This window comes from Maylandia zebra, linkage group LG7 (assembly GCF_041146795.1).
Source record: "Maylandia zebra isolate NMK-2024a linkage group LG7, Mzebra_GT3a, whole genome shotgun sequence".
Classification (NCBI taxonomy): domain Eukaryota; kingdom Metazoa; phylum Chordata; class Actinopteri; order Cichliformes; family Cichlidae; genus Maylandia; species Maylandia zebra.
The window spans coordinates 23,296,374-23,309,041 of record NC_135173.1 but is presented as its reverse complement, the minus strand read 5'-3'; the positions used below and the strand labels follow the sequence as shown (position 1 = coordinate 23,309,041).

At 39.5% G+C, this 12,668-nt stretch overlaps 1 protein-coding gene across 1 annotated transcript; it reads right to left on the bottom strand.

Annotated features, from left to right (window-relative positions):
• Positions 1–61: 61 nt before the first annotated feature.
• LOC101463680 (monoacylglycerol lipase ABHD2) lies at positions 62–10,697 on the bottom strand. Its single transcript, XM_004564528.5, has 11 exons — positions 10,565–10,697; positions 10,224–10,255; positions 9,637–9,870; positions 6,656–6,831; positions 6,097–6,264; positions 5,697–5,880; positions 4,279–4,371; positions 3,800–3,901; positions 3,639–3,708; positions 3,158–3,242; positions 62–1,767 (listed from the first exon to the last, which is right to left on the bottom strand). The coding sequence occupies exons 2-11, from the start codon at positions 10,247–10,249 to the stop codon at positions 1,589–1,591; spliced, it is 1,317 nt and encodes a 438-aa protein (XP_004564585.2). The 5' UTR covers positions 10,250–10,255; positions 10,565–10,697; the 3' UTR covers positions 62–1,588.
• Between the last annotated feature and the right edge of the window lie 1,971 nt (positions 10,698–12,668).

The following is a 12,668-nucleotide window of genomic DNA, read 5'->3' as shown; positions in this document are numbered from 1 at the left end:
AAAATGATTGTGAGAAAAGACAACTGAAACGTCTTAATTTATAATATCACACCAATAAAAATGTGTTCATTTACTTTTAATTGTCAATGACTCTACATAGTGCATTGAAGACAATAAAGTGCGAGCAAACAGTGAAAAAGTCAGGACATGTTTGTGGTGCTGTTGCATGACATTTGACTTCTGCAGAGCAGATATAAGTTGCATAATTTGGAGGCTACATAGACTGGGTGGAGTCCACTGAGAATGTAACTCACAGGAAACTGACCAACCTCAAAAGTCCTTAACATGATAATAAGAGCTCAGAATATTAAAAACAAGCAAACCAAAACAGCAAAAACATTGCATTTGTGCCCTCACCAGCTTAGCTGGTGTTTGAAACCTTTGAAATCACATAATTCTGGTGGAAATTTACAGTACCATGACAGTACAGGAGTGTTTTTTCTTTCTTTCTCACAATTCAGAAAATAAAAAAATATAAAAATCCACCCCCCTGTCCTTTTTTGTCAGTGACACTAATCATCTTCAATAGAGCGATACTCTTAGCTGTCTTTACCTTTTATATTGCAAACACCACCATCCAGTAGGCAGCAATGAACAGCTATGAACAACAACAACATCCTCCCCCAAAAGGTAATCGATGCTAAAGTTTAATATTAAGTCACTACAGTGTTTAAACTGAAGCCACGCCTGGTATATGGAACATAATCGTGACCAAGAAGAGACACATTCAAAATGTTATCACCTTCGAAACATACCGTAAACAGCCGTTTATACCACCACACCTGCCACTTCTAGTTAAATTATTTCTACGCTGGGAGTTATTAGTTATTTATAAGTTTTGGGTAACCAGAGTTCTACACCAGGAGGCTTTACAGTAAATTGATTGATTCATGGAATGGTTGGATCTACAAGTACATGTTTCAACAAACCAGAAATGTTCAGTTGGGTCTGTTTTTGTCTACCCTAAATGCAGACAGAGTCCACTGGAGAAAATTGAGCATGAAAACCTACCAAAAAATATCTGTAAAACATTACCTGATTTGAGAGATTAAATCACATTCTTATCAGATGTTTTTCTTTAATAAACAGCAACATCCTCTTAGTGAAAATGCACTATTATAATTAAAGGACTTCAGAACAGGACAGAACCAAAACATCATTAAAATATTATTTGAAAACTTGAAAAAAAAAGTCCACCTTTTTTTCTTTCTTATGGCAGAATTCAAATTACGCACCCTGCTTTAGAGAATAAAGAAAGAAGTACCTGCCAAAAACCAGCAGAGGGCAAACTATTGTTAACCTGAGAGATAAAAAGAACAAAAGCAGAAAGAACACTTCTGCTTGGGATCACATTACACTCACCTGTGCGATCACCTCTGTAGGTTTTTATTTCTAATCTGGTTTAACCACTTCCACTCAGGCTGCCTTGTCTAATCATCTACAAGTTCCAGAATCATGTAGCTGTAAGGCCAAAAGTGCTGAAGCTGAGCAGGTACAGCAAGCTGTCTTTGTGCGTTTGTCTCTGGACTTGTATGTAAGTGCAACTCGCAGAGTGGTATTGCGTGCTTCCATACAAAAAGTTCATGTCCTACTCGCTGCTACTCTGACAGACCGACTGCTTCTTCTCCCAGCGGCAGACGGCGTTGGTGTACTCCACTATGACCTTGTCCATCCAGGTGAGGGGCTGAGGGAACAGAACAGCTCCCTCGAAAAAGCCCATGTGGCCCCCATGTTGAGTCAGGGCAAATACCACATTGGGCATTTTCTCTAAAAGGGGAAGACAGTTAGGAAGAGAGAAGTATAAAGTTTCAGTTCACCAAAAATCTGTTCCCGTCAAAGACCAATTTTTAAGAAGCTAAATGACGCCAAAGCTGTGACGAGTCCAAATATCCAACCACGAAGATGATCATGTTTTTCAAAAGAAACTGACTGCACAGATTATAACTTGAATCTTGATACAGAACCAGTAGAAAAGTAGACAAAAATTTAAAGAAATAGAATTCATGACTACTTGAAGCGTAAAAACTTTACATGAATACGAAGACTTTTACAAAACAAGAATCTCCCATGTGAGGCAAGACAAGGCAGCAGGTTGAGGCCAGACACACACACAGGTCCCTGTATATAACCCAACAGCTCAGGTGGATCACATGGCCCTGAAAAATTCAACAAGACTGTCTGGGGAGGGTGTGTTGAGCAGATAGCTGCATCAAGACTTTATCAACACTTAAGACTGTGTTGCGAGTGTCCTGTTAACTCGCTTCATGCTGCTCTGAGTTAGGACAGCATTTTCACCAGACTCTACATCACCTCTGTGTTGCATGCCATGAAATAATATCTTTAATATTTGTTATTAAAGGTTTGTATGGAAGCATATTTTAAACTTGGTGTAAAACAACTTAAAAAAAATACTTTCCTTGACTTTCTCAGTTCCTTTCAACAACATGTTTTCTATGTTGAAGACTCAAATGTTCCATGTAAATCCACAGGTTGTAATGTTCATATTCACTACAGTGCATATTTCCTCTTCTCTGTTACAATTTAACTACTGACTGATAACTAGCTAACATCAAGTTAGACACGCCAACAGCCTGCCTCCAGTACAACACAACACAATCACAACTCCCCTCCCAAAAAACAAACAAACCTGGCTTCTTCAAGCATTGTGCAGGAAGAAATCTGAATAGCCAGCTAGCCACATATGCTAGGTAGCTAAGAAAACATTACATAGTTAACAACAGTGATAAAAAATTAGCTTGAGGAACTCCACAAAATTAAAACAAAGGTTGCTCTGTGAATGCCCTACCCAGTTTTACTTCAACATGCCCACTGGCCAAGACTTCACCACGTTCACTAATTAAACCATACATGCCAAATATCAAACATAGACACAGTTACAGGTGTTATTAGGAGGAATCCTTGTTAGCTTGTCAGAATAGAATAGAATCAAGTGACTATTCAATTCTTCTATTCTAATAAACTGCTAGCTATCTATAATTAAAACATACCACGAGCTATCTTTCTTGTTTGCCTGCTAACGTGGGCAAATTGGTAGCTACTTATCATGGCAGCCAGCTTTAAGCTAGCCTGTTACAAAGACAACCTTTAACTACCACTGACTCACACTGCAGAAGGAGTTTAGACAAAAACCACAAACCTGCAAGAGTGCGTGCAACAGCCAGTAGTGATGGATGAACCAGTGGGTCATCCAAGGAGTTTAGCAGGAGGAGTGGGACAGTGATCTGTAAAAAAAGAGTAGTCCAGTTTATTTATTAATTTTTTAGAATACCTACTTACACATTATTAGTGCAGACAGTACAAAAGATAGAAGTAACCATCACTGGCACTTCTGTGCTGATGTCACTTTTCAAACCTGGAAGCTACGCCCACATTTTATATTGTCTACCATTACACTTTTATAACAGAATAATATAACAGTGATAAGAGAAGTAGTATTCAACCACACCTGGACTTAATTATGTATGATTGCTATCCAAGTATGCTAGATCAGGTGAACAATAAATATAGCAGCAACAGTATTTAACAGTAGTCCAAACATGAAGTCATTGCAGAAGTAGTAATAGAGGGATAGATGTGTTGAGCTCTGTTACATACACGGATAGGTACTTGTTACTCACTTTGTGGATGTAGTGCACACAGCTCTCCTTCTCATAGTACTCTCTCAGTGAGTCATAACCGTGGAATTTTCTGAAGTGAAAAATGATGCGATAACATAGTTAAAGAGATGGCCCACAGAATTTAGAGCAACCCATCATATTCAAAGCCCAGAATATTTCACCTCATAATGCTGTCATCAATCTGCATCAAAGATGTGGCTGCATACAGTCTGTTCAGCTCTCCATCGCCAATGTTGCTGCACTGCATGGCCAGCAAACTGTCCCTGTTTAATAATATGACACTTAGACACAACCAACGCGGGAGACTGTGTCTTTGTTTGGCTGAGAAGTGCTTTTCATCTGATTCTCCACAAATGACTCACAGATCTACATTTTAGATAACAGATTTAGGAATTTCTGGCAAATTTTTCAGAATTACGCTAACATTTAAGAATTTCTACTCTATCAGACAGAGATAATCGAGAAAATTTTGTGTCTGCAGAAAGCCACTCCAACAATTAGCAGAGAAAAGATTCATGCTTGTGTCTGAGCTACAGAAAAGCAAAAAGCTGCAGTACTTTATGACTAAATGACATTCTGATCAAATTTAAGAGTGTTACGTATCTGTAACCATTAATCAATAACTGTTGTGTTGCTCCACCTGTGCGACAGAATGATCTTCTTCATATTCTCCGCCAACATAAAGTTGTAGAGCCTCCGGCACTGGTCCCACTGAAGGAAAGTTTCCTGAGCCCTAAACACACACAAGCAAATGCACATGAATACAAACATACTGTGGAACCACATTACAAACTAAAGTCACTACAGCAGTAGTCTGATCCATCATATCACTATTATATTTTAACTATTGTAAAAATCAACACTGCAAATTATTTAACCCCAACACTATTATGGTGCTGCTTAACACAAAACTTTAAGTTAAGTTATACAACCTAATATTGCACTCACTACCTCCAAGCAATCCAAAACAAATGTAATAGGTCCGCTTAATACGATCATATACAAGCGCAGTAATGACGCTTATGCCTCAGTTCAATAAGAAAGATCTGTAATCACTCATCTGCCTGCTTTCATGGATGTTTGGCTGTTAGTCTATTTCTTTCATCACTTCCACGCTTTCAAATCCACTGCTGACACCATTACTCTAATCCAATCATCTTCTTTCCTCTGATGCCTCTTGACTCTGATTGGTGGAACCCACCTCCCCCTGGTCACTCAGACCTCCATCCAATCCTCCATCTTCAATCCCATCAGGGCCTAGACTCGTAATGCCTATCAGCGCTGACAGCCTGCTATGACGGCTCATTGGTCTAATCGCCAAAAAAGCTTAAGTGAATTCAATGCTGCCAAATGATCACCACTCACTGAATGTTGTTTACCACAGAAATAATCCCTCTGAATAATGTATACTTTATTACTTTATTCATCCCCGTGGGGAAATTCCTCTCTGCATTTAACCCATTCACTCAGTGAAGCAGGGTGAATGGCAACATGACAACGTGTAATACTTTCTTGAAGCAAATCTCACAAGAACCATTAGGAAACAACTTTAGGAACTTATTTGGGAACTTGATTTAAAGAACAGCTAAATTAACTGTCATTTCTTTGGTCCCTGCATGTAGAAGATCACTAGTCAAAGCTGATAAAAACTGCTTAAGAAATTTACTGACATTCCCCTTAAAGAGGCATTATTAACACTTTTACCCCCTTGGAAATTAACTCTATCACCATCTTTGCCGCTGCAGAATTCCCTAAGATTCAATTTAGGTTTCACTGAGCGCTGTCTTCTTCTCTAACAAAGTCTCTGACTGGAACCGTACCTAGGATGCTTTTTTCACAAGCTTTTTTCTTTTTCTTTTCAAAGCTCTGATAGTCCTGATATAACAGAGTCTTCTCAGTCTCCTTTCTTTCCTGTGTTTCAGAGTAAATAAACCCCGTTTCAGTATTTATCAGAGTTCAACATGATCACCTCAGTTTCACTCGTGATGGCAGAGCAACGGCGACAACAACATGACCCATTAGTCTTAATTGTGTTAATCCTTCAGTCAGTTTACCAACCTGAGGGCACTGTAACCCTGGCAGACGCTGACACAGCATAGCACTCTGTCCTGGTTTGACTGGTTTTCCCCCAGGAACTTACAGACGATGTTTCCTCCCAGACTGAACCCCACGACCACCAGCAGAGTCTGGGGAAAAGTGCGTTTTATGTAGTCCACCATAGCTCCAAACTCCCAGGTACAACCTGAAAGTAAAAGAGTTGCTTTTACAAATGTATAGCAGTAATATATACTCGATATGACAGATTAATATATATTTATAACATTATGCTTCTTGGGAATCTGGTTTTATTTGTCAAAAGATTGATTTTGGCAGGATTGCACATTATAAGGTTCTTTTTTTTATCCAAGTAATGTTAAAAAATATCATAAAAACAGACAATGTGGCAATAACTTTTTACCGTATGTAAACATGCGTGGCGAGGTGAGCTCAACATTAGGCAGGGCTCCCAGGTGGTTGAGGACAGCACAGCGGTAACCCTGCCGCTGGGAATAATCCACAAAGGTCCGGATGTAGTTCTTCTCACTGTGGTTACCAATCCCAGGACAGATTACCATGGTAATGTCATCTGGCACCCACACAAAGACACAAAAGAGTCTGGATGTGCAACTACATTTAAATTGGAGTCATGAGCTTGTGTAAAAGTCGATGTCATGTGCACTGTAGTGTGTGTGCGGATTTAACCCCACTGAACTACATTGCTGGCATCGTTCCTCGAGGGAGTTCATTAAAGTCGCTCAAAGTGTAGCAGGAGCTGCTTGTTACATGAGACTGATGTTCTCTCGGTCCAAACAAGCACATAAAACTCAGGAGGAATGAAATGAAAAGAAAAGCACCTCAACTAAACAACAATCAGGAAGCTCTTTAAGTACCAACACATCAGCCGTTGTGTAATTAAATACCCCGAAAACCAGCTGATTTGGTGGTTTAACAGGAACAAAGTAGTTTTTGCCTCTGACCTCCAGTGGTGTGGGCTCCAATAGCTTCAAAGAGGTCAAAGGTAGCCGTAGCACCATCCTGCATTGGGAGGAACATGCGAACCCCACAGGGCGTTGGAGTTTTGACACGTCCCATCTTCCCGTAGAGCACCGTCTGGATGTGACCGCTCTTCCCCCACAGCAAGGGAGGAATGTATCTGAAAAGAAGGACAAGGCCCATATTATGTAACTGGAAGATGCTTCAGAAGATCATCAGTCTGACAAGCCAGGCACACTCTGAGAGTGCTTTTTTTTTTTTTTTTTAGGTGTTCAAATTACATGACTCCAGCGTGCTTAAATATGAAGAGTGCCAAAAATATGAAGCCAAATAACATTTAGCAGAAATTAAGTTCACATCAGGTATGCGGTTGGCCAACATACCTCTCCTTCCTGTCCAAAAACAAACAGCTGAGAATTTTCCTTATCTTTATCTACTTCATAGTGTGTACTAAAAAACAGCACACCCACTGTGCAAACAGAATCTTTACAGAAAAACAAAAACAACCTAAAAAAACTGAAAGTAAACTTGGAGGTTTGGAGAAAATCGCCAAACCTCACTAGGATGGATTGTGGATCAGGGCTACATTAGCTTAGCCCATCCACGGACACTCCTTCTAATGAATGACATGTTTCTTTGAATAGTTGTGCAACATTATTGGAAGGGGTGTGAGGTATGTTTTGTCATCTTTGGTGAGTGAGTCAGAACTGTTACCCAACCACTAGCTAGATTTTTATCATGGCCAGTGCACACTCTAGGTCATAGGTGTCAAACTCTGGCCCAGCCTAATTACATTTGGCCCGCGAAGCCATACCAAATTACTATTAGAGCTGGCCTACTGGTATTATACAGCTAATATATATATTGTTTAGTATTAAGCTTTGCTTGTTCCATATTCAGTTTTCCAGCAAAACGTATTTGAGACCATAAGAAAAGATTCATTCTTATATCTGGAGGAAGATTTTTTTTTCAATAAATATTAATGTTAGCCCGCGACTTTGTTCCAGTTTTGAATTTTGGCCCACTGTGTATTTGAGTTTGACACCCCTGCTCTAGGTGAAACACTTACATAACAGGACAGGATGTTTTGTAAGTTCTTTCAGGGTTCTTTCAGGGTTGAAGGCAGCCCTGAAAGTAATGTAGAGCCCAGGTTTTTACAACGCAGAAGAAGCTGTGGACTATCTCTGATATAATCTGATATAATCTGGATACTATGGATCAACCACTTAGCAGCACTTGATGGCTGCTAGTGGGGCATTTATTTTAAGGCCAATATCTAAATAAATGAGGATATCCATCCATCCATCCACTGTTGCCTGTCTCTCTATCAATAGATAGATATTGACTCAAATGTATTGAAAATGCTTAGAAAGGTTGGTAAATTTCCTCCAAAAAAATATTTCTAAAGTTTTCTTTCTCCCCGGGAAGCTTTTTTCCTACCATGTATGTGGAAAATTACAGTTTCACTAATGGATCAGCTCAGCCTAAATTGTAATTCCTGGCTCATTCCACCAGAGAACAAATGGCATGTTTATTCACATTATGGTCAGAGTAAGAGAAATGAAAGTACATTCGTGAATGGATGTTATGTCTCCAAACAGCTGAAATCCCCCTAAACTTCTATAATGCAACAACACTGCATGGTTTTCTTATGTTTCCTAGTTCAGCCACTGCCTGCCTCTGTGGGTGCTGGGCTGAGAGAATGGATCTCTCCCTTACAACGTATCTGAAAAGACTGCTGCTCCTCTAGGCTCTGTTTACAGTGTTTAGGAAATCTAGTCCTTCTTGGGAGACTCTGGCCAATAACAGCTTTTTTCCAACCCCCCCTACAATGAGTCACATAAAGGCGAATAAAGACCTCAGAAGTCCACACAAGTAGTGGTTCAGTCAGTTCAACATAGGACTCGAGGACCTGTGAGAGTGGGATTCACATCTACGTAAGCCAAAATCTGTAACTGACCAACTTTAATGCAAACCACGTCTTAGAACAGAGTTGGAACAGTTTCAGGATGACTGTTTTCTGATTCTTTTGCTTTTGTTGTTAAATTTTCTAGATTTTTGTATGTTGTGTATATCATACACTGTGCTCACACTATAAATACACTGATCAGGCATAACATTATGACCACTGACAGGTGAAGTGAATAACACTGATTATCATGGCACCGGTTAGTGAGCAGGATATTTTCGGGAGTAAGAGAACATTTTGTCCTCAAAGTTGATGCGCTAGAAGCAGGAAAAATGTGCCAAGGTAAGGATTTGGGCGAGTTTGATTATTGTGATGGCTAGACGACTGGGTAAGAGCTTCTCCAAAACCGCAGCTCTTATGGGGTTTTCCTGGAATGCAGTGGTCAGTATCTATCAAAAGTGTTCCAAGAAAGTAACGGTGGTGAATAAGCGACAGAGTGATGCAGGTGGGGAGTGAAGGCTGGCCCGTGTGGTCAGACCCCTGTCCACTGCCAAAAGCACCAACTATGGGCACGTGAGCAGCAGAACTGGACCGTGGAGCAATGGAAGAAGGTGGTCTGGTCTGATGAATCCCATTTTCTTTCACATCACGTGGATGGCCAGCTGTGCGTGAGTTGCTTACCTGTACACCCTTTCGTGGAAACAGTATTCCCTGGCAGCTGTGGCCTCTTTCAGCAGGATAACGCCACAAAGCAAACAAATCGGATCCATGGGGGCCCCACCTCAAAACTTACGGGACTGAAAGGATCTGTTGCTGGTGCAGATACCACAGCACACTTTCAGAGTTCTGGTGGACTCCATGCCTCAATGGGTCAGGGCTATTTTGGCAGCAAAAGGGGGACCAACACAAAATTAAGCAGGTGGTCATAATGTTATGCCTGATGAGTCTATGGTGCACCTGTATCTAAGGTAAGAATCGGGAGTTCATGATTAAGTCCACATTCCAGTCATCTCAGTGCCATCACAGATCTTTTAATATAATATTAAAATCTCTCACTCTTTGGTCAGCATTGGGCAGGTCTTGAGCAGGTAGCGACTGAGCAGGGTGTCCTGGTAAATGATCTCTGGTGGTGCAGTGGGACTCTTGAGGTTCAGACAGCGGACAATGATATAGAGGATGGTAGCCACCGCCGCCAGCTTCACACCATCAAACATGGCAGGCAGCTCTGGGCCAAAGGTGTGTACGTAACCGCCCTCCGTGGTGGTCATTTTATATGTGTGAGTTGATCCGCTGTGTGTGCATAAACATATAATTTACACAAGCAAAAAGCCAACAGCAAATGGATTATTTTTACACAGTACATTTACAAAAGTCAAATTTCATAAATGAAACTGAAATATTGAAAACATAAAATATGTTTGTAAATTTCTGCTAAAACGGCAGCTTCTCACATACAACAGCATAAAATTACATGGTGCTCTAACTTATAGGCAGCTGTGCGACATTTGGGATCTGATCTTTCAGTAGAGTCTAGTATGAAATCTCAAAATAATTAAATAAATAAATAACTAAAAATCCACTGAAGACATGATAGAGTTATCCAGGAGTGACACCATCTATTAATGTTGACGGTTTTTACTCACCTTGCTGCCAGAAGAAAGTATTTCATTCAGAGCTGGGAAAACACGCAAGTAACATCTCATTGAATTAAATGGCCAAGGCAAACCAACAAAAGAGTACACAAACACGAGTAATTTGCAATATGTGGTTTGCGGTGCGGTTACGTGACGCATATGGATTACACAAAATGAGAAATAGGGAGGTTAGAAGAAACTGCCTGCTAGCTTAAAAGTGCCTCAGTTTGTTGCCTTTGTCACGTCACTCAGGTAAAACTTTTTCTGTCAGATGTCGACCAAACACAACAGGCACTTTACGTAAAGAACGCAATACGCGTTGAGCATAAAATTAAAATGTATGGTCTTACCATTACACTTTCTGAAGTTTCACTAGGTTTTTCCCGGATCCACCCGAAGTTTGACGCTCTAACACCGCCTGTTTACAGCGGAGAAACTGACTGACCAGCGGCTCGCTCAGGATGCCTTCATGCCACCTGAAAAAGCTCCGAATTTTTGCAATCCCAAATGCAACCAAATGATAAATTTACAATTGCGAATGAAAATATGTATATTCAAATTTTTTAACGTTTTATTTTCACGTTTTTGTCCATCTTATTTTACGTTCTACTTGTTAGACCTGTCATGTATAGTCATAATATAATACATGAAACTCTCCATTTCGGTGTCACAGTCTCCTCCTTCGCTTTGTGAAACTGAAATTTCCGATTATATCAGCAGTCAGTACAGCAAACATAGCCACTTACTTCCTACTTAACTGAAACCCTAGCTTACGTTGACAAATAATAAAAAATAATAATAATACAAACAGAAAAACGAAATCCAACAAACGTTATTCCTCTAGTTTAAATGTCATTCATTTTCAAGCGATTTGTCTAAACTTTGCACTGAGTGTGTTAGCCACAAGAGGGCGCCATTGATTAACTGGAAACACTGGGTCAAAATCAATGACTGTATACTCATAGCGGCTTAACCATGCTTTAAATGTTGTTTCTACTAATATATAATATATCCATGTATAATAAGTGAATATTTGTTTATTTTAATGTGTTGATGACATGGCTTTAACTTTGACATCAAAAAGTATAGTTTTACAGATCGGTAACATACACACTCTCAATACTTTATGCATACATTTCATCACATCTCCCAAATCTTTAACTCTTTCAAATAAATTCTAAGAAATGGGATTTTCAGCATACTTTATGCGACAATGATGCAACGATGTAAACTTAAACAACTAAAATTAATAGAATTCTTTTGGCAATATATACATTCATCAATTATTGTCATGTGTATATCTTCCACAGTCCAACATACACCAGAAAGCCCCATTTGGCAAAAAAAATCATTGAGCCTTGTGAGCATACACAGCTGTACAAACTAAGAATGTCAAAATGAAACTCTGCTCATCTCCACTCCTATCAATTATTTTCATTTCTTTATATCTGGTGCTGTTTATGATGAATCCTCAGTCTCATTTCCAAATGGGAGACAGAAGTGAAAGACATCTTGGCCAATTTTTCTTGTTTCTGTGTGGGAGACAGAAGTGAAACATCACTGATACATACCAGCTATACATTCATGAATCCTGTGCCAAATTCGCCAAGTAGCATTTCCCTTTAAGGGTATCACATGTTCTCAAGATTTGAGTTTACAGGATTATGCTACTCTCTGCAATGCGGATTAAGATCAAACAGGGTCCTGTCACATTAAATTTTCATTTAACTGTCATCTTGTGACGATTAACCCAGCTCATACTAACTGAAGGTCAGTCATGTGAAGAAGCTTTGTCGCATGGAAGAGGAACATCTGAGAAATCTGTCATTGCTGAGACACACACCACAGTGACCACTGATGAATGTCAGTCAGCCTGATGTGTACATGATACAGTGGCATCTGTGTTTTCAGAGAAAAGTGGTAATTTTTTGCAATTCATATTAAAACTTGAAAAGCTCAAAAATCAACTCTGACCCACTGCTGGATCCCAGTTCCAGAAACACCCACAGATGGCTTGATACAATAAATCTCTGGCCTTAATCTGCATGTCAGAAGAGAATTTCATGCATGGCACATCATGGAAATTTTCCCAGAACTTTTTGTGAATAGACTTGCAATTCATCAACAGGGCTCCATCAAAGAGTGACATTACGGACTAAAGCTGTACTGATGGTGACGATGATGACGCAAATTAAATGCATGTAAATTCTGTTTTAGAAGAAAAATGGGACTCATTTAAATATTACAAATATTTATAAAATATTTCAGTGTGTTTCAAACATTTTTGGATACAAGAAACATTATTCAGAACATTAAGAATCAATGAACTCTCTCACATGCTATAGTAAATCTGACATTTTAGACCATATTCATATATCATATATAGATGATATATACATTACAATTAAAGCAAAAACTCATATGGATTTTTTTGAATGCTGTGGTCTAGGCCTT

Excerpts from the sequence above, each read along its gene's own strand:
- LOC101463680 (XM_004564528.5), bottom strand. The coding sequence starts at position 10,249 with ATGAAATACTTTCTTCTGGCAGCAAG. Across the intron at positions 3,709-3,799 it reads ATTGATGACAGCATTATGAG|AAAATTCCACGGTTATGACT; the intron begins GTGAAATATTCT and ends TTTTCACTTCAG. Across the intron at positions 1,768-3,157 it reads TGTTGCACGCACTCTTGCAG|AGAAAATGCCCAATGTGGTA; the intron begins GTTTGTGGTTTT and ends TTCCCCTTTTAG.